This window comes from Odocoileus virginianus, chromosome 7 (genome assembly GCF_023699985.2).
Source record: "Odocoileus virginianus isolate 20LAN1187 ecotype Illinois chromosome 7, Ovbor_1.2, whole genome shotgun sequence".
Taxonomy (NCBI): Eukaryota; Metazoa; Chordata; class Mammalia; order Artiodactyla; family Cervidae; genus Odocoileus; species Odocoileus virginianus.
In genome coordinates this window covers 7,813,218-7,835,569 of record NC_069680.1, presented here as the reverse complement: position 1 = coordinate 7,835,569, position 22,352 = coordinate 7,813,218, and the positions used below count along the sequence as shown (strand labels likewise).

Sequence of the window (22,352 nt, the reverse complement as noted above, 5' to 3'; positions counted from 1 at the left end):
GTGCCAGGCTGGGGCAGCCGCCAGCCCAGCCTAGGCTGTGTGCACAGGCACCCGCGCTGCTCCGGCCCTGAGAGGAAACCTGAGCCCAGAAGCCCCTGGGCGACCCGACCCAGCGCGCAGGCCGGATTCCCCACCCTCTTCAAGAAGGAAGGCCCGGCTACCGCAGCCTGGGCGCCTGGAGGGAGATCACAGCCTACATTCCCACTGCAGGCGCCTTTGCAGTACATGTGAAAACTGGAGTCTTAAACTCACCCTCCCTGAGTCTGTTTCTTCTGCAGTATGGTTGTTGGAAGGATTCGATTTTTACTAAGTTCTTAATACATAGTAGGAGCTCAATAAATTGAGGTTTATTATCATGACTACTATAAAACGGATCAATTACAGGAAAATAAGTAGATACTGTTGCAACTGCTTACCTTTACTGTAAAAACTTTCATTATTTACATCTTTCTATCCAGAGAAGTGATGTTCACTTGTTGCTTTCTCAATTTTCTTGTACACATTGCCTTTCACAAAAAGCAAATACTTGTCTAATACACAGAAGGTCGTTGATAGGTTTACTTAATAAATGGAGTAATTTCCAATATGCTGTATAATCTTTTTCCATGTTTAAAGATCCTAGAAAACCTACTTCATGGGTGAACATTTTAGCAAGATGAAAAAAGTCATCTTTCAGATATCACAGAGCTTGGCTACAACCCAAGAAAAGCTGAGAATTTGGGAGTGAGATGAATTCTTCATGGAAAATAAATGTCCTTTGAGGTTGTTTTGTTTTCCTGTGGATGGTCCTGGACAGGTTTTGGGTTTTAGAGCTCAATAAACTCGAATAAACCATTGCTCTTTTGGCCCTTAAGACAAGCTGAGATCTACAAAGGGATAAAACCTCAAGCTGAGGATTAGGCTTAATCTGTCCAGGACTGGTCTACTGATGATGGGCTGGAGATTTGCAAGGAAAGAAAGTTGAGAGAGGTAAAGTGGGTTTAGGACGATTGCACGCTTCCTAAAAATAGTGAAACACACTGAGTATCATCTTTGGAAGTTCAGGGCTGCTCCTTGCATCCCTGATTAGATAAAAAAATTGTGTGGGTCTTAGATTTTATTTCTAATATCAAAAATCGTTCACAGTGAGACCTCACCTGTTTTCCTCAATTGTCCCTCCAAGTCCATTTTCTGGGATAGTCTGTCTTTCACCTTCCAGACTAAGAAAGAAAGAGCACTCTTCTTCCTGTAATCTGCACGGCGTAGAGGTCAGGGCATCTCCACCTGAATACCAGCCACAGATATTCCCCAGAAACCCAGTTAGAAACCTCCATTTTCATCTAAAACCCAGTCAGATTGCAGAGAGTAAGACATGCTTTCCCACTGCTTTTTCAATTTGATTTTGTTCAGTTTCTCCTTTGCTCTAGCACAGAGCAAGTTCGGCTTCCCAGGTCATGGCTGATTCCAGCCTAGATCAGTATCCCTTTCCTAGAGTTCAAACTTCTTGCTCACCTTCTATCATCTACCTACCATTTTCTCTGGGAGCAGGAGCAAGATTTGCCTCCTCACCTTCTTTTCTAGTGATGGCTTTAAAATGCTCAAGTTGTAGTTAAAAGAATATTGTGTTTTCTGGGGGTGGGGTGGGGGTGCAGGGAGGGCTTGATGGAAACACAAATAAGTCAACTAGTGAGGGAGTGGCAACAGAAACTACCCAGAGCTTAAGAAGTACTTGAGAAGAAAGCCACTTCTCTCTGTGACTCAGCAATGTAGGATTTTGTCAGCCAGCCAGTACAGACCCTTAACACCAAGCACCACCTGTGTTTGGCACTCACATTTCAGCAAAGAAATTCTTCAGGTCAGAAATACGTAGCTTCACTTCTTTACCCCACGTCAGCAAAGTGCATCACCATCTTTAATTGTGATAATCAGACACCCAGGAGCATCCTGGATTCTTCCTTCTCTCTTACCCCTCTTTATCAATCCATCACCAAAGCCCACAGTTGTTGCTGTTTGTTTTTTTTTTAATATTTATTTATTTATTTGACAGTTCCAGGTCTCAGTTGCAACATGCGGGATTGTTGATCTTCACTGTGCCATGTAGGATCTTTAGTTGTGGCTTACAAACTCTTAGATGCAGCATGTGGGGTTTAGTTCCCTGACTAGGGATCAAACCCAGGCCCCTTGCACTAGGAACACAGAGTCTTCTTCACTGGACCACCAGGGAAGTTCTGATGTAGGTTTTTACCTTTAACATATTTTTAACACATTGCCTCATCAATGGCTTTCAACTGGGGGCGATTATGCACACCCCCCCCCCCCCAAAAGGAACATTTGACAATATCCACAGACATTTTTAAAAGTTATCTTACTTCCTTATTTTCGGCTGTGCTGGATCTTTGTTGCTGTGCAGGCTTTCCTCTAGTTGCCACAAGTGGGGGCTGCTCTCTAGTTTCAGCACACAGGCTTCTCATTGTGGTGCTTCTGTTGTAGAGCTCATGCTCCAAGGTGCTGAGGCTTCAGTAATTGCCACCCATGGGCTCAGTAGTCGCCGCTCCCTGGCTTAGTTGCTCCGAAGCATGTGGGATCTTCCCTGATAAGGGATCAAACCCATTTCTCTTGCATTGGCAGGCGGATTCTTTACCACTGAGTCACCAGGGAAGTCCCCATAGACATCTTTGATTGTCACAACAGTGGAGGTGCTACTAACACGGATGCTGCTAAACATCCTGCAGTGAGACTTACCCCCAAAGCCCGTCCCAGGTGCCAGTAGTGCTCAGCTTGACAACCCGGCTTTGCTTCCCTCATTAGAATCATGAAATCAATTCCTAACAGATCTTCCTATTTCTATTCTCCCCACTCTCCTACCCAACTGATCATCCTCCAGCCAGAATGATCTTTTATAAACATAAATCTTATCTTGTCATTCCTCTATTTAAACCTGTTTAATGTCTTTCCCTGGCTCTTGGGATAAAGACCAGAATTCACAACTTGGCCTTTACCTGGCCCTTGCTCCTTCTCCAGCCTTCAGTGTTTTCTACTGACCTTCCTCTACTTCAATAACACTGACTTCCCAGTTCTTACCATCTGCTGTCCTGCCTTGATACTTAAAAAAAAACAAAACAAAACTGTCCTCTGTTCCTTCCCCATCCCCTGCCCCTCAGCAATCACTCTTTATCCTTTAAATCTCAGTGAAAACAGCACATGCACACAGCAATCAGCTCTAGCACTGCCCATCCAACCAGGAGAGAATTACACCATAAGACCTCGTAATATCGTTTGCCGTTTCTTCTTAATTCAATCTACCATTCTACCTTTATGTAATGAAACGGATGTCTATTCCTCACTCGCTGGGCCCCACCAAGAAGGAAGTTCTAAGTTCCACAAAGAAAGGAACTGTACCTGGTTCGCTCACTATTTTGTTCCAAGCGACTAGCACAATGCACAGTAATACTCAGTAAATATTAATATTTGCGAATGAAATGAAGACGAGAAGGTGACAAGATGAGAAGACGAGACATAAAGAAGGGAAGAAAGAGGACCAGAAGGGAGGGAGGGAGTGCAGAAGTAATGGCGGGGCGGGGGGGCGGGGGGAGGGAAGGGAGGAAGCGAGGACAGACTGCGGATCTTTTGATCCGTTACTTCCAGAAGCTGTATGACTCCTCGAAATAGTGGAGGGTATATTAGAGTATGTAATTAGTAATCAAAGGCCTGAAGCTCTAGTTTTAGACTCGCTCTGTCTTTAAGTCCCTCTCAGTTTTGTAGTCTTGGGCAATTACTTCTCTTATCCTGCTTTCCTTTTCTACAAAATGGGTCTGATAGAGGACTTGAATATTAAATGAAATAACATCTGAACCTCTCTTGGAACAACGTCCGGCACGGTCAGCACTCAATATTAAAGCCTGCTATTGCTACTTATTATTTGTGTAATTACTTGTCCGAGGCTGCATCACTCCAGCACCCACCCTAGGGTCAGCCCCTCGTTTCGTCCTCCGCTCTTCCATTGGTTGAGAGAGCTCAGCGCTCCCACCAATCCGCTTGGCTCAAAAGAGAGCTGCTGAAAGGGCAGAGCCAATGGGCGCAGGAGTTACGGTATCCCGGATACGGTGTAAACAGTGGCGGCTCTGCCAGCCCAGCAGCCAGGGACCTCAGCGTAACCGTTGCAGACCCTGGCCTGGGTCAGGTGTTGGCTGCCCCCGGCAGGCTGAGAAATATCTGGGCCATGGCGCAAGGCCGGGAACGAGATGAAGTCCACAACGTCGCCCTCGGCCCGTCCCTGTCCGTGAGGTGCGGCGTCCCTGCGACTGACTCCTCTCGCGGAAATTCTTCCCTCAGAACTACAACCTCGCCCTACCTGCCTGCTCTTGTCCTGTAGACCTGCCGTCCCACAATTTCGACCTCTTCTTCAGCCACCAAGTCTGTCCTGCAGACTTCCTTTCTCTGTGACTTCGCTCTCCTCATTTCCTTATTCAATGACGACAGTTCCATCTCTTTCTACTGCCTGCCCCCGCCTCAAACTCACCCTCCACCCCCCACCCCGCCGCTGTCTTACCCACTACTGCTCTCCTGCACTCTTCATTTCTGCCTCCTCTTTCTGGCTATTACCTTCAATAATCTTTTCCCTTCATGTATGTTCCCCACCGCCCACACCCACCCCAGTGACAGCCCTCTTTCCATCCTAATGGCCTTCGGTGATTTTCTCCGTACTTAGGGCCATCAGTCCCTTCCTTCTCTCTCCTATCCACCGACTCTGGATTTGTTTGCACTTGTAGTGGCCTTTGAAAAGGATAAGAGGCTGCGCAGGTGTAAATTGGCATTGCTTTCCTTCCACATTCTAGAGTGTTACTTGCCCTGTGTTCCACACAGCATCCTTCACCGGTCCTGGCTGTACTCCCTACTCCCTTGAAGTTTCTCTCCGAACTAGTGTCCTTCTCTGGTCCTCTCCATCATCTTTAAGCTTATCTTTAACATTTAAATAGAGGTAGGCTCTCCCCTCATCTCAGGCTCTCATCTTTGTCTTCTTCCTCTAGCTTAACATTCACCACACACTCCTTACTTAAAACTATACTACTTTTGTGTTCTAGCCTTTTCATTAATATCTACTTACTTCTTTACTTTGTGCATTTATCTCTAGTTTTAGATCTAAAATATAGCTGCACACACTCCATCTTAGTAAAGAAGCAATTTTCCTATTTGGCTCAGAACCACTAAGCTGGCTCTCTCTCTCTCTCTTTTTAACTTTTCATTTTTTATTGGAATATAGCTGATCAACAACCTTGTGATAGTTTCAGGTGGATCCAGGCTATCTTATTTAAAGCTTTTTTAAAAGTTTATTTTTTAAATCAAAACTAGTTTTAAAGGTAAGGCCTCAAGGATGCACCTGTTTTCTATTAGGATCAAGCTCTCTTTGCTCTCTCTCTTTTTTTCTTTTCCATGCTTACAAGACCACAGAAATCCTTCTGAGATTTTATCAGAAGGAAGATTTTCTTTGAGGTTTGAACAGAGGTTGTGCTTCACTAGAAAAATCTCTGAAGAAAATTCTCAAGACCTGTGGAACTTTAGGTCTACGCTTAAGTTTCTTTAGTGTCTGAACTGGAACTGGTCTCGCAGCAGCCTTGTGTGTTCTTTTATCTGAGAGGTGGTTTGGGGCAGAAAGGGGGTGAGAAGAGAATAGATGAGTTTCAAAAATGTTCATGATCTGTTGTTTGCCTTGTTTAAAACAGAAAGAAAGAAAAAGTATTTGAAATGTATTCTATTCTACTGATGTGACATATTTTTTTTCCCCAAAGATGGGTGCAAGGATTCCCCAAGCAGAATGTTCATTTTGTCAACGACAGCACCATTTGCTACCCTTCTGGGAATTTCGTAATATTTATCAATATTGAAACCAAGAAAAGAACTGTACTCCAGTGTATGAATGGAATTGTGGGCGTCATGGCAACTAACATTCCTTATGAAGTTGTGGCTTTTTCTGATCGACGGCTAAGACCACTCATATACATATACAACTTTCCTGGATTAACCAGAAGGACCAAATTAAAAGGTATCTTACAAGACCCTTCCTCTGACATGACTGAAAGATTTTGTTTTAAGATGTGACCAGATCTAGCTCTTATACATGAAGGTTTTCTTTCTTTTTTTTTAAAGATTGTTTTTTCCATTTTGGTGTTTTTTTGTTTTTGTTTTTGGAATACACATTTATAAGGAAGGAAACAGGGTGATCACTGAGAATTTAATTAAGTAGGCTAGAGCCTTGCTACTCAATATGTGTTCTCCTTACAATCAACATTGCATCACCTAGAAACTCTGCTCTCATCCAATACCTACTGAATTATAATCTACATTTTAACCAGATTCCCTAGGTGATTCATATGTACATTAAACTTGAAAGGCACTGGATTAGAATACTCTATTAGAACAGTAAATGCTGTTTGTAAACCTTTTTCAGAACAATATTTTCTTTCCTTATGATTTATTGAAAATCTAACTGAATGGATATCATATAACTTCTAAAGGATAAGTCTCTGAGCCTCAATTTCCTTATGCATGAAATGAAGATAATGGTATCTACTGTTAACAAATGAAATTTATATAACATATATAATTGCATAATATATAATCTATGTGAAAATATATGTATAATATATATGTACATAATATATATATATCACATGTTGTTTAGTCATGTCTGACTCTTGTGACCCCATGGACAGTACACTAGGCTCCTCTGTCCATGGAATTTCCCAGGCAAGAATACTGGGGTGGGTTGCTGCTTCCTTCTCCATATGTCATATATACAATGTCAATCAATTTTTCCTACCATTTAAGTTATTATTAACTCATTCATAGACACAACTGTCCCAGACTGGCCTACTGCACATCTGCTGAAGCCCCCATGTAACCATTCCCTCATGTAGCACATCTTGGGCAGAAAGCTCAGGAGGGCTTGAGGCTGTAGCATCTTAGTTCTGTAACTTTTGGTGAAAGAAGTGTTTGGATCATGTCAAGATATTTATCATTTAATATTTTATTTGTGGGAAATCTGTGTTCTCAACAGAGTAAAACAACATTTAAAACATAACCCTGACTCATGACTGGGGACTATCTATAGGCATATCTTGTTCTATTATGCTTTGCTTTATTGTGCTTTATAGATAGTGTATTTTTTAAAGAGTGAAGGTTCATTGCAGCCCTGCATTGAGCCGGTCCACTGGCACCATTTTTACAATAAGTATTTGCTCACTTCATGTCTCTGTGTCACATTTTAGTAGTTATTACAATTTTTCAAGCTTTCTCATTATTATGATATTTGTTATAGTGATCAGTGACCTATTCAATAGAATACAGTTACTATTGTATTTCTTTTGGGGTGCCACAAACTACACCCATATGAGATGGCAGACTTAATCTCTAATCTTTTGTTATGTTCTGACTGTTCCACTAAACAACTATTCCCCTGTCTGTCTTTCCCTCCTCAGGCCTCTCTATTTCTTGAGACACAGCAATATTGAAATTAAGCCTATTAATAACCTTATAATATTGAAATTAGGCCATTAATAAATTCCCTGGTAGCTCAGTGGTAAAGAATCTGTTTGTAATGCAGGAGGCACTGGAGATGTGGGTCGATCCCTGGGTAGGGAAGATCCCCCGGAGGAGGAAACGGCAACCCACTCCAGTATTCTTGCTTGGAGAATCCCATGGACAGTGGAGTCTGGCAGGCTACAGTCCATAGTGTCTCAAAGAGTCGAACGCGACTGAAATGACTGAGCATGTAGCACAATAACCCTACAGTGGCCTCTAAGTGTTCAAGTGAAAGGAAGAGTCACACACCTCTCCCTTTAGATCAAAAGCTAGAAATAATTAAGCTCAGTGAAGAAGACATGTTAAAAGCCAAGAGGGGTCAAAAGCTAGGCCTCTTGCACCAAATAGTTAACTAAGTTGTGAATGCAAAGGAAAAGTTCTTAAAGTAAATTCAAAGTGCTGCTCCAGTGAACACAGATATAAGAAAGCAAAATAGCATCAATTGCTGACAATGGAGAAAGTTTTAATGATGTGTATGATCAAATATCCTTAAATTCCCTTAAGCCAAAACCTATTGAAGAGCCAGGCCCTAACTCTTCAGTTCTAAAAAGACTGAGAGAGCTGAGGAAGCTGCAGAAGAAAGATTCAAAGCTATCAGTCATTGGTTCATGAGGTTTAAAGAAAGACGTCATGTCCATAATATAAAAGTGTAAGGTGAAGCAACAAGTGCTGATGTAGAAGCTGTAGGAAGCCATTCAAAAGATCTTGCTAAAATAATTAATAAAGGCGGCTAGACTATGGAACAGATTTTCAGTGTATTTAGATGAATCAGCTTTGTACTGGAAGAAGATGCCTTCTAGGACTTTAATACAGAGAGAAGAGGTCAGTTCAGTTCAGTTTAGTGGCTCAGTCGTGTCCGACTCTTTGCGACCCCATGAACTGCAGCACGCCAGGCCTCCCTGTCCATCACCAACTCCCGGAGTCCACCCAAACCCATGTCCATTGAGTCGGTGATGCCATCCAACCATCTCATCTTCTGTCATCCCCTTCTCTTGCCCTAAATCTTTCCCAGCATCAGGGTCTTTCAAATGAGTCAGCTCTTCGCATCAGGTGACCAAAGTATTGGAGTTGCAGCTTCAACATGAATCCTTCCAATGAACACCAGGACTGATCTCCTTTAGGATGGACTGGTTGGATCTCCTAGCAGTCCAAGGGACTCTCAAGAGTCTTCTCCAACATCACAGTTCAAAAGCATCAGTTCTTCGGCACTCAGCTTTCTTCACAGTCCAACTCTCACATCCATACATGACTACTGGAAAACCTATAGGCTTGTCTAGATGGACCTTTGTTGACAAAGTAATGTCTCTGCTTTTTAATATGTTGTCTAGGTTGGTCATAACTTTCCTTCCAAGGAGTAAGCATCTTTAAATATCATGGCTGCAATCACCATCTGCAGTGATTTTGGAGCCCAGAAAAATAAAGTCAGCCACTGTTTCCCCATCCATTTGCCATGAAGTGATGGGACCAGATGCCATGATCTTAGCTTTCTGAATGTTGAGCTTTAAGCCAAGTTTTTCACTCTCCTTCTTCACTTTCATCAAGAGGTTCTTTAGTTCTTCTTCACTTTCTGCCATAAGGGTGGTGTCATCTGCATATCTGAGGTTATTGATATTTATCCTGGCAATCTTGATTCCAGCTTGTGCTTCTTCCAGCCCAGTATTTCTCATGATATACTCTGCATATAAGATAAATAAGCAGGGTGACAATATACAGCCTTGACATACTCCTTTTCCTATTTGGAACCAGTCTGTTGTTCCATGTCCAGTTCTAACTGTTGCTTCCTGACCTGCATACCGGTTTCTCAAGAGGCAGGGCAGGTGGTCTGGTATTCCCATCTCCTTCAGAATTTTCCACAGTTTATTGTGATCCACACTGTCAAAGGCTTTGGCACAGTCAATAAAGCAGAAATAGATGTTTTGTTGGAACTCCCATAAAGCAGAAATATATGTTTTGCTGGAACTCTCTTGCTTTTTCGATGATCCAGCAGATGTTGGCAATTTGATCTCTGGTTCCTCTGCCTATTCTAAAACCAGCTTGAACATCTGGAAGTTCATGGTTCACATATTGCTGAAGCCTGGCTTGGAGAATTTTAAGCATTACTTTACAAGCATGTGCTGCTGCTGCTGCTAGGTCACTTCAGTCGTGTCTGGCTCTGTGAGACCCCATAGACAGCAGCCCACCAGGCGATGAGTGCAATTGTGCAATAGTTTGAGCATCTTTGGCATTGCCTTTCTTTGGGATTGGAATGAAAACTGACCTTTCCCAGTCCTGTGGCCACTGCTGAGTTTTCCAAATTTGCTGTCATATTGAGTGCTGCACATTCACATCATCATCATTCAGGATTTGAAATAGCTCAACTGGAATTCCATCACCTCCACTAGCTTTGTTCGTAGTGATGCTTCCTAAGGCCCACTTGACTTCACATTCCAGGATGTCTGGCTCTAGGTGTGTGATCACACCATCGTGATTATCTGGGTCATGAAGATCTTTTTTGTACAGTTCTTCTGTGTATTCTTGCCACCTCTTCTTAATATCTTCTGCTTCTATTAGGTCCCTACCATTTCTGTCTTTTATTGAGCCCATTTTGCATGAAATGTACCCTTGGTATCTCTAATTTTCTTGAAGATATTTGCGAGAGAGATCAGAGGGCAGACAGACTGAAACCACAATCACAGACAACCAGCCAATCTGATCACACGGACCACAGCCTTGTCTAACTCAATGAAACTAAGCCATGCCGTGTGGGGCCACCCAAGACAGACGGGTCATGGTGGAGAGGTCTGACAGAATGTGGTCCACTAGAGAAGGGAGTAGCAAACCATTTCAGTATTCCTACCTTAAGAACCCCATGAACAGTATGAAAGGCAAAAAGATAGGACACTGAAAGATGAACTCCCTAGGTCGGTAGGTGCCGAACATGCTACTGGAGATCAGTGGAAAAATAACTCCAGAAAGAATGAAGGGATGGAGCCAAAGCAAAAACAATACCCAGTTGTGGATGGGACTGATGATAGAAGCAAGGTTTGATGCTGTAAAGAGCAATATTGCATAGGAACCTGTAATGTTAGGTCCATGAATCAAAACAAATTGGAAGTGGTCAAACAGGAGATGACAAGAGTGAACATCGACATTCTAGGAATCAGAAAACTAAGATGGACTAGAATGGGTGAATTTAACTCAGATGACCATTATATCTACTACCATGGGCAGAAATCCCTTAGAAGAAATGGAGTAGCCATTATAGTCAACAAAAGAGTCCGAAATACAGTACTTGGATGCAATCTCAAAAATGACAAAATGATCTCTGTTTGTTTCCAAGGCAAACCATTCAATATCACTTTAATCCAAGTCTATGCCCCGGCCAGTAACACTGAAGAAGCTGAAGTTGAATGGTTCTATGAAAACCTACAAGACCTTCTAGAACTAACACCCAAAAAAGATGTCCTTTTCATGATAGGGGACTGGAATGCAAAAGTAGGAAGTCAAGAAGCACCTGGAGTAACAGGCAAATTTGGCCTTGGAGTACGAATGAAGCAGGGCAAAGGCTAATAAGAGTTTTGCCAAGAGAACGCACTGGTCATAGCAAACACCCTCTTCCAACAACACAAGAGAAGGCTCTACACATGGACATCACCAGATGGTCGACACCGAAATCAGATTGATTATATTCTTTGCAGCCAAAGATGGAGAAGCTCTATACAGTCAGCAAAAACAAGACCAGGAGCTGACTGTGGCTCAGATCATGAACTCCTTATTGCCAAATTCAGACTGAAATTGAAGAAAGTGGAGAAAACCACTAGACCATTCAGGTATGACCTAAATCAAATCCCTTATGACTATACAGTGGAAGTGAGAAATAGATTTAAGGGACTAGATCTGATAGACAGAGTGCCTGATGAACTGTGGATGGAGGTTTATGACATTGTACAGGAGACAGAAATCAAAACCATCCCCAAGAAAAAGAAATGCAAAAAAGCAAAATGGCTGTCTGAGGAGGCCTTATAAAATAGCTGTGAAAAGAAGGGAAGTGAAAAGCAAAGGAGAAAAAGAAAGAGATACCCATTTGAATGCAGAGTTCTAAAGAATAGCAAGGAGAGATAAGAAAGCCTTCCTCAGTGATCAATGCAAAGAAATAGAGGAAGAGGTCAGTACCTGGTTTCAAAGCTTCAAAGGCAGTCTGACTCTTGTTAGGGATAAATGCAGCTTCTGACCTGAAGTTGAAGCCAATGCTCATTTGCCATTTTGAAAATCCTAGAGCTCTTAAAAGTTATGGTAAATCTACTGTGTGTACTCTACAAATCCTGTTGCCTCTACTCTACACATCCTGGATGAGAGCAAATCTATTTACAGCATGTTTTACTAAATATTTTAATAGTAAAATATTTAATGTTTAATAATTTAATATTTCACTATTGAGACCTACTGCTCAGAAAAGAAATTCCTTTCAAAATATTACTGCTCATTGACAGTGCACCTGGTCACCCAAGGGTTCTGATGAAGATGTACAATGAGATTAAATGTTTTCATGCCTGATAACACATCCCTTCTGCAGCCTATGGATCAGGGAGTAACTTCTTCTGTCAAGTCCTGTTGTTCAAGAAATATATTTTGTTAAGACTGTAGGTGCCATTGGTAGTGACTCCTTTAATAGTCTGGGCAAAGTATTAATAGATTGAAAACCTCTAGAAAAGATTCACCATTCTAGATGCAATTAAGAACATTTGTAATTCATTGAAAGAGGTCAAAATATCAATACTAATAGGAGTTTGAAAGGAGTGGATTCCAACCCTGATGGATGACTGAGTGGTTCAAGACTTTAGTGGAGGAAGTCATTGCAGATGTGGTGGAAATAGCAAGAGAACTAGAATGAGAAGTGGAGCCTGAAGATGTGACTGAATTGCTGCAGTCTCACTGTGAAACTTAAACAGATGAGGAGTTTCTTTTCATGGATGAGCTAAGAAAGTAGTTTATTGAGTTGGAATCTATTTCTGGTGACAATGCTATGAGGTTGTTGAAATGACAAGAAAGGGCTTAGAATATTACATAAACTTGGTAGATTAAGTGATGGTAGAGTTTGAGAATACTGACTTCAGTTTTGAAAGGAGTTCTACACTGGGTAAAATGCTATCAAACAGCATTGCACGCTACAGAGAAATCATTCATGAAAGGAAGACTTTGATGTGGCAAACTTCATTGTTGTCTTACTCTAATTGCCACAGCCACCCAGCCTTCAGCAATCACTTCCCCAATCAGTCAGCAGCCATCAACATTGAGGCAAGTCCCTCCACCAGCAAAACGATTGTTGTTTACTAAAGGCTCAAATGATGCTTAGCATCTTTTGGTAATCTCTTCTCCAGGGGATCTTCCCAACCCAGGGATTGAACCCAGATCTCCCACATTGCAGGCAAATTCTTTACAGTCTTTACCAGAGAAGTCCAAGAATACTGGAGTGGGTAACCTATACCTTCTCCAGCAGATCTTCCCAACCCAGGAATCGAACCAGAGTCTCCTGAATTGCAGGTAGATTCTTTACCAGCTGAGCTATCAGGGAAGCCCCATCTTTTGGTAATAGAATATTTTAAAATTAAGAAAGATACATTTTAAAAACATAATTCTATTGCACACTTACTAGACTACATATAAATATAACTTTTACATGTACTGGGAAACCAAAAAATTCATGTGACTTTCTTTATGCAATATTTGCTCTATTGCACTGGTCTGAAGCCAAACCCATAATCTCCAAAGTATGCCAGTACATGAATGTAACTACCCTTCTTTAAAATTTCCCCAAGATTTATTATTTGGATGTTGCCCTGTTCAAGCAATGAAAGTTAATTCAAACCAATAGCCAGCATTCATGTTAAATAATGAAACTCTAAAAGCATTTACAATTTAAGTTAGGACTAAGTCACTGAGGATACCTGTTGTTACCACTAATATTAAAACCAACTTGGAGCTTCCAGCCAATGCAACAAATTTGAAACTGAAAAATTATACCTATGGAAAAGGAGTTAATAGATAATAGTGTACTAAGACTAATGAAATAATGCTCAGTAAGATGCTGATTTCAAAATAAATATCAATGCAATTGGAAGATTTAAACACTTAGAAATGCTTCAAGGAAGAAATGTGACTGCCTCAATGAAGAAAAACATAAAAATCACTGATATAAAATATTTAAACATAAAGAGGCATATTCCTGCATGAAAATTATAGTTATTGTAACTATATTTCTCATATTCTTCACAGAATGTAAATCATAGGTTTATCATGTTTTAGAGAGCCAGGAGTACTTAAATTAATGTTCTTGCAGAACAAAAAGTAGAGAATGAGAATAATTTGAAAGAGCTTAAAGTCAAGGTCAAGGGCCCATTACAGTATAATGGTGCTGTAGACAGGTAGATTGTGGTATTGGTGTAGGGATCACTCCATCAGTGGAAGAGTTGAAGGCTGGGGACAGGCTCTGGGATCTATAAAGCTAAGTATATGATGAAGATGCTCCCAGACATGCACACACACACACAATAGATGTTCTGGATTATTCAATGATGTGTTAAGAAAACTTATTAGAATGGAAGTATCAAGTTAGGTACTCATTGTTATCATTCTGTACACCAAAACTTATATCAAACAAAAATAAGAGGTCACGATAAACAACAAACCTATCGAAAAGTAGAATATATGTGGTGGAAAATTGAAATAATTTGAGGATGGAGAAGAACTTTTTACATAAAGGATACAACTTAAAATAGACATATTTTTGATTACATACAAATTTAAAACTTGTGAACATCTAAAATACCATAAAAATTAAAAAGCAAATAATAAACTGAGGGAAATATTTGAACAAATATGACCAAGTATTTTCAGAACATTTATGAAACGATAAGGAAAAAAAAACATATTCTGAAAGAGCAGTGGAAAAAGAACTTGTCCAAACCACAAGACTAGCAATGTCCAAAAGCATAAAATCTTCCATCTCAATATTCATTTTATTTATTTTTCAACATTCATTTAAAAGAGTTTCTTAAACTGAGATGAAGTTTTTCTGCTCATCAAGGTCACAGTTTTTTTAAAGCTTATAATTGCTAGGCAGAGTGTTAAATTGATAACATTTTTGTTATTGTTGTTGAAGGTTGAGGTAAAAAGTGATACAAAGACATGAATGTAAAGAAGACAAACATAGAAGGCAAAGCTTGCATCTATGGCACCACACTGAGGGGCAACAGCTAAAGGAGGGGAAAACAGAGCCTCACATATAAGGAAGGCAGAAGCAGATACTTCCCTGTATTAGCATCCTCACTATGCACATTTTAAACATGTTGCTAAGACTTTTAAAGTCATGTTTCATATCTTCAGCTGCAGGTACAAATGAGAAAAGAACTTTTTAAAGTTGTTCTAAAGACGGAAAGATATTAAGCTAAGGGCCAGATATGACCTACAGGACAGAGATGTGGAAGCAAGCTAGAATTATTACAACTCTTCAGGGTTTTTCAAGTTGTTTGAATGAATAACTTTTCTAATTACCATGTTTCATGTATTTATTCTTGGGCCATTTCTAGTCACATGGGGACATATATGGTGCAGTGTACTTAATTTTGCACTGAAGTCATGAGGCAGCAACCTCATGGCTTAATTCACTCTAAAATATTTTTAAAATGGATCTTAACTGTGCTCATAACTTTCTATTAATAGTGTTAGATGTCAGTTAAGACATCTCTTATTCTAGGGGCCAAAGCTTTTGAATTATGTAAAAATTATTAAGTAAGGGAAATTAAACTATAAGACTACAGTTAATCTGAACATGATTAAATCCTTATAATGTTTTTTATATTATAGGCAATGTTCTCCTAGACTACACTTTACTTTCCTTCAGTTACTGTGGCACCTACCTGGCTAGTTACTCCTCCCTCCCAGAATTTGAACTGGCCCTCTGGTAAGTTGCAGCCTCCTGCAGAATTCTTTTCACTGGGTCACATTTTAATCTTGTCCTTCTAGATTGTATCAAAAGATATCTACATGAAAAATCTGGAACAAGGAAAAGTGAAACAAAAGTCCTAATCATTGGCTTAATATAATCACCACTTTCAGGCAGCAAATTGGCAGGGCAAAAGCTAAAAGAGATTAATTACTGTCTTTCTCTTCTTATTAATGTGTTATAATATTCCTTTGTCAGGTAAAGAATACATGGATAATTACATAAAGTTTTATCGTTTTTTAAATCATATGATACCTTTGAATTATTTTATAGTTTCCACTAATGTTGAAATTAAGATGGCGCTATATTAGAGCTCAGTTTGAAGTAATTATTTTTAGGCACATTAGAACAGTTATATGTTCAAAGAGTAGAACATCATACCCCATTTTCCAGCTGTAAAGACAATACTTGTTAATAAGACACATGTCTGGTCTTTGCTGGGTCACTTCATGTGGCTACCTTCAAAGATGCACTCACTGTTCAATCCATAATATAAACTCCTTCTGGGGGAAATTTGTCTTATTAAGGTGAAATATGGAATGCTCCAACGATGATTGAGAATACCCTTTACATACCAGCTTTTCTCGGGGCTTCTGTGGTGACCCGGCTGTTAAAGAAGCCACCTGCCAATGCAGGAGACGCAAGAAACTTGGATTCAGTCCCTGGGTGGGGAAGGTCCCCTGGAGAAGGAAATGGCAACCCACTCCAGTGTTCTTGCCTGGAAAGTCCCATGGACAGAGGAGCCTGGTGGGTGTCAGTCCATGGGGTTGCAAAGAGTTAGATATCACTGAGTGCTCACACACATACACACCAGCATTTCTCATGGAAGAATGTAATAACTAGAGAACATTTAGTTTATGTAGAGTAACTTTAAAAAAAATAAAACAACTTTACTAAGATATAATTGATATATAATAAACTATATATATACACAACTTGATGACTTTTAACTTATTCATGAAACCGTCACCATGATCAGGATGATGAATATATCCATCATCTCCAAAAGTTTTCCTGTGCTCCTTCAGATCCTTCCTTCAGACCCAGGTATGCCACACATACCTGGCTTCCCAGGGTAAAGCATCCACCTGGCAATGCAGGGGACACAAGAGACTCAGGATTGATCCCTGTGTTGGGGAGATCCCCTGGAGAAGGAAACAGCAACCCATTCCAATATTCTTGCCTGGGAAATCCCATGGACAGAGAAGCCTGGTGGGCTATGAGCCCTGGGGCCGCATAGAGTCAGCCATGACTAAGTGGGCACACATACCTGTATACCACTGCTTCCCTGCCTTCACCCCTGGGGGGACCAGTGGTGTATTTTCTCTCACTCTGAGTTAGTTTGCGTTTTATAGAATTGCATATACATTATATACTATTTTTTTTATCTGACTTCTTCCATGCTGCACAGTTATTTTTAAATTCTCCCATGCTGCTGTGTTTCAGTAGTTCATTCCTTTGTATTCCATGGTATATAGCACAGTCTGTTTACTCACTCACCTGTTAATGTTTGTTTTAGCTTGCTAGGGCTGCCATTAACACAGTACCACAAACTGAGTGGTTTAACCACAAAAATTTATTGTCTCAGTTCCAGAGGGCAGAAATCTGAGATCAAGATGTCAGCAGAATTGATTCCTGCTGAGGGCTATGATGGAGAATCTGTTCCTGATTGTGAATAACTGTCCTCGTGTTCACATGGTGTTCTCCTTGTTTGTATATCTGTCTCTTAATTTCCCCTTTTATAAGTTTACTAATCATATTGGAGCCAAGCCACACTAAATGACTTCATTTCATTTAGGAAAGACCCTCCTTCCAAATAAGGTCACACTCTGAGATACTGAGGGTGAGGACCTTTAACCTGTGAGTTGTGGGAGACACAAATCAATCCATAGCAATACTTAAGAGATGAGTAGGAATGAGATTTGTGAAGAGGAGAAGGAATAAGATTCTAAGCAGAGAAAAGGCATGCACAAAGGCCTTGAGGTCAGAAAATATGGCAAATTTTAAGATTTAATTAAGAGGTCGTAATGTTGTAAACAAGAGACCAGCCATGAGAGGCAAGTCAAAAGGGACAGTGTAAGGCCAGTGTGTGATCAGCCTTGTAAACATGTGACCATGGAGTTTGTCATTCAAATCTGGACACTTGTGAGAATGAAAGGGGTGTGTTATTAATAATTAATGCAAAAGGATACTCATCCTCTGTATAAGGCATGCAAGTTGGCACATCCTTTATCATAGAGGCAATGGGAGTCTATTAAGGACTTTTACCAGGGATGTGAAAATGACATGATCAGTCTGCATATAAAGATCTGGTCGCATCAAGGAAATAACATCAATTAGGAAGCTTTGGTGGTCCAGATGAGAGATAGTCATGGCATGGACTGGAATAGTGAGCATAGGGATGCAGGAAAGTGGACATATTTGGGAGGTGTTTAGGAGGCAGCACCATTGGGCTTGGTGACTGACTGAATGTTGCGCATGGTGCTGAGCAAGAGGGACAGTTGAGGGTTTTACCCAGAGTTGTGACTTGGGAAACTTGGGGACATGATGGTACTTTTCAGAAAGATATAGAGGGCTTGGGTGGAGGGAGGTTGGAAGAGGCAATTGGGGAAGATGAGTTGGGACAAGCTGAGTTGAAGGTGCCTGAGATAAGGAAATGATGATGTCTAGTTGGCAGTTGATATATCAGTTAGGATTAAGGTTCAGTTGCTGCTACAGAAACCCAAATCACCTTAAAGAGATGGCCTAAACAAGACAGGAGTTTTTTTTCCTCCCATGTAGCAGTTTGGATATGAGCAGCCCGTGGCTGATCTGGTGGTTTACCAGTGTCTGGGATCTGTCTCCCCTATTCTGTTGTTATACTCCTAGAGTGTTGCTGTCATCTCTAGTCTAAAGTGGGGCACCAGCCATAAATTTTTGGGAGCCACATGGAAGGGAAAAGCATAATGGGGAGAGCACAAACCTTTGTTGGACACATAGAGTGGGAACTGCATGCATCACTACCACTTAGAGCCCGCTGGCCAGCTTAATCACAAGCCACATGGAGCTACAAAGCATGCTGGGAAATATGGTCCTCACTGTGGGTGACCATGTACCTGGTTAAAAACTAGGGGATTCTGTTACTAGGAAGGAGAAATGGAGAATAGATTCTGAGAGACGCAGTTTGCCTCTGTCCTGGATAGCTAGGACCAGAGCTCAGGAGAGAGTGCTGGAGGTTAACATTTGGGAGTTGTTAGATTAGTAGTCAGAGTGCTGAAAGTGGATAGAGCACCTACAGAGAACCTTGAACAGAACCTAGAGGAACGCCAATAAAAGGGACTGAAAGGGGAAAGGGCCTCATAGGACATTCAGAAGGAGCAGTCATGGAGCAAGGACGGACAGGGGCATGGAGGTTCCAGAACGCACCTGAGCCTGGATGCTGCAGAAAGCAGAGCCTGAGGCAGACACTCACATGCCCCTTCTTTAGGAGAGAGCACAGTTCCAGCAAAGAGGCAAGCTAGAAAGGGGGAGGGAAGGAAGAGCGCCAATGTGAGCGCACAGTAATCACTGGACACCACTTAGCTGCCCTGTCGCACAGGTGGTCTTCTAAGAGGCCATGTAGAATACCGTGAACAAGCACAGTCCCTCTTGTGAGGGGACAGCTCATGTGAATTTTTCTTCTGTTTATTTTATCTAGCAAAGGACCTTGCTCATGATAGGCATTCAAGATATTCTCTTAAGTGGGTAAATGAATTAATCTGTACTAGTATTATGATTTTTGTTTGTTGTTAAAGGGGCAAAAACCAAACAATGCAGCCGAGGATAACCCTATGGGATCTTCCAGGGACCGGTGGTAGTGGTTTAGTCCCTAAGTCGTGTCTGACTCTTTGAGACCCCATGGACTATAGCCTGCCAGGCTGCTCTGTCCATGGGATTTCCCAGGCAAGAATACTGGAGTGGGTTGCCATTTCCTTCTCCAGGGGATCTTCCCGACCCAGGGACTGAACCCGCATCTCCTGCATTGGCAAGTGGATTCTTTAGTGCTGAGCCACCTGGGCGCCTACTGTAATTTTTAAAACTCAGTAAATGATCAGCTGGCATCAGTGCATACAGGGCATCTCAACTTACAAGGAGTACTCATCTGTAGTAATAAGCGATTTAGGCGCCTACACTTTTCAGCACATGTGATGGTACTTTCCACTTTCTAGATGTGAATGGGTGAAATCCAAATTTGATAAGGAGCATGAAACAGCCTTAGTAGCACATTGCAGAGTAATGTTTTAAAATAACTGTCTTGCTTTTCTAGGAGGGTATACTATAATTATAAGCATAATTATTTTAACCTTGATATTAAGATAATAGATTAATAAATATATAATAAATTCTCACGTTATGTAAGTTGTTCTCAAGTTTTGGGGATGGCCAAAAATTCATTCAGGTTTGCATTCTCTCTTATGGAAAAGCCTGAATGAACTTTATGGCCAACCCAATAATTAGATATATGTTCTTAAGACATGAAATTCAAATGAATTATTTTTCACCAAACTCAATTTTGTCTCAGGAACTGGGAATCAGGTGTCATTTTGTGCAGGAAGTCACAACCTGGTGTAGATGTGAGCCAGATGACTTTTAACCCCATGAACTGGCACCAGCTGTGCTTGTCAAGCCCAAGTGCAGTAACTGTGTGGACCATCGAAAGATGTAACCAGGAACATTTTCTCAAAGCAAAGTAAGAGACTTCATTACAACATAGCAAAGTAGGGATTTTTGTTTGCATTCATGTAACAGGATGGGGCCAATTTAGTGAATTAAATGGCTTTATTCACATATCTTTTTTTTTGTACACACATCTTAAAACATCTTTTTCCATACTTTGGAGTGGTTGGTTGCATTTTGAAAGGCTTCTCTTTAACTTGATTTCCCATTGAGTTTAAATATCAACCTTATTCCAACATGGTTTAATTTTCCAAAATTGTATTTACTCTTGCCATTTCAAAATATGCCTATTGTATTGAATATATGTGTATTTCTAAAAGATCATGTTATCGCTTTTTGTTCCTATTACTTTGATACCCAATTGAAATCTCAAAAATAACATTTTAGATATGAGAAGTGTATAGATTATATCTTCAGCCACATTGTCTATAAACAAAAGAGTTGTTGCATGTAGTGAAGTCATGGAATTGCCTATTTCAATAGGACTGGGTCAAAGAGAAGTTCAAAGACCAATGTCCTGGTGATAGTTGATGATCATGGTACCTTTGTTGAAAAGAGTTTAAAGACTTAAGATGGTCCTGAGCCTACCATTCTCTCCACACTCCCCAAAGGCAAAGACTAAGGGGACATTGGACATGCATATTCTTGAAGTTGCAGATTTTGAAAACCTGCCTTCTTAAAGAAAAATGTAAAGCTAGTTAATAAAGTTTTCAAACTGGAGAACCCTAAGAGAGACTCTTCTTTCTCCTTAGTATTCTTTATGTCTCAATTTCATTTTTAAGAGAATCCATTGAATAGCCAAATCTGTCTCAGGGAAGAATTGACAACACTGTACCTTTTCATAAAGTGGATAATGCCGCTATCAGATCTTTGCCAGGGCAGGCAAGTAATTTATCACATTTTCTTTTGCTTCCCTTGAATATTCTTCTCTAGTTCTGAATGTTGAGTTGTTCTATAAGAAAATAAAATGAGAGACTAAGTAAGTGGATTGTCCTGGATCAGAAAACAAGCAGGATTTGAAAATATTTAGTTAAGCCTTACATTTGAGTGGTAAATACTATTTTTGCATGATGATTTTTCAAAATTATTCATCATTCATAAAACAGAACCAAGAATGTTTTGAATTTAACACATAAAGCCATGAGTTTTCTAAACTCATCTTTATAACCATGTTATGGTTTAAAAGGAAATATATGGTAAATCTGAAAATAAATTCCTGATGCCAGAAGTTGTAAAGGTAGCTGAGAATAATCTACATGTATGTTAATTTTGGTCCTTGTGTTTTTATTTGAGTTAGTTACCAATATTTAAAATTTGAGAAATTTCTCATTAATTCTAGATTATGATATTCTCTTGAAATTTTGAGATAAAAATTCTCACAATTCAGCAAACCCTCTTGGTTAGAACTGATTATTCTGACGTCTTTTTTCCCCTTCAGGTCAGTAAAACTGCCTTTGGAAGATGGATCATTTTTTAATGAGACAGATGTCATTTTTCCCCAGTCGTTGCCCAAGGATCCTATCTATGGACCTGTGCTCCCCGTGTCGGCCATCGCCGGACTCGTGGGTGAAGAGGCAGAAACTTTCAGGGTAATGACCTGGCCCCTCTCCTTGTGTGCCTGTTAACTTTCATGACCATCCCGTGAGATAGGCAAGATAGAGAGGGTCTTCCTGGTTTTTATTACAGATTAACCCTGGAGACCATGAGAGATGAAGGCTCTGGAGTTCTGAGTTTGAGTGACTGGGAAGATGATGGCCCTTGCTAACTGAAGCAGGAGGCCCAGCTGTGATTTCAGTGTTGGACATACTGACTTTGGAGTGTTGGGTGGCCTCCAGGTGGAGATGCCAGGTGGAAGCGGGCAACGTGGACCTAGCCTCAGGGAGAAGGCAGGGCAGGAGACAAAATAAGAGTCATTACTGCAGAGAGGGTAGTGGGAGCATGGAGCATGGGGTGGGGGAATGGGGAGGGGGTGAGGGAAAGGGGAGGAGAGGGTGTCAGGGAAGAGAGCCAGAGAGGCAAATGTCTGCAAAAGACAGGAGGAAGAAGTGGAGTCTGAGGAGGAGCAGTCACAGAAATAGGAGAAAATCCAGGAGAGAATGAGGCCCTGGAAAACAGTGGA

The 22,352-nt window shown here is 40.8% G+C and overlaps 1 protein-coding gene across 4 annotated transcripts in view; it reads left to right on the top strand.

Annotated features, from left to right (window-relative positions):
* The first annotated feature begins 4,066 nt into the window (after positions 1-4,066).
* The window catches only part of CFAP43 (cilia and flagella associated protein 43), a 93,115-nt gene continuing 74,829 nt past the window's right edge, over positions 4,067-22,352 (top strand). For 3 of the 4 annotated variants that reach the window (XM_070470126.1, XM_070470125.1, XM_070470128.1), the window contains exons 1-5: positions 4,067-4,263; positions 5,766-6,019; positions 15,400-15,496; positions 20,079-20,246; positions 21,672-21,822. In XM_070470126.1, coding sequence (XP_070326227.1) covers positions 4,199-4,263; positions 5,766-6,019; positions 15,400-15,496; positions 20,079-20,246; positions 21,672-21,822 — 735 coding nt within the window. In that variant the 5' untranslated portion in view covers positions 4,067-4,198. Of the gene's footprint in view, positions 4,264-4,735; positions 4,958-5,765; positions 6,020-15,399; positions 15,497-20,078; positions 20,247-21,671; positions 21,823-22,352 lie in introns of those variants that run through there. The other variant, XM_070470127.1, reaches the window with a different exon arrangement.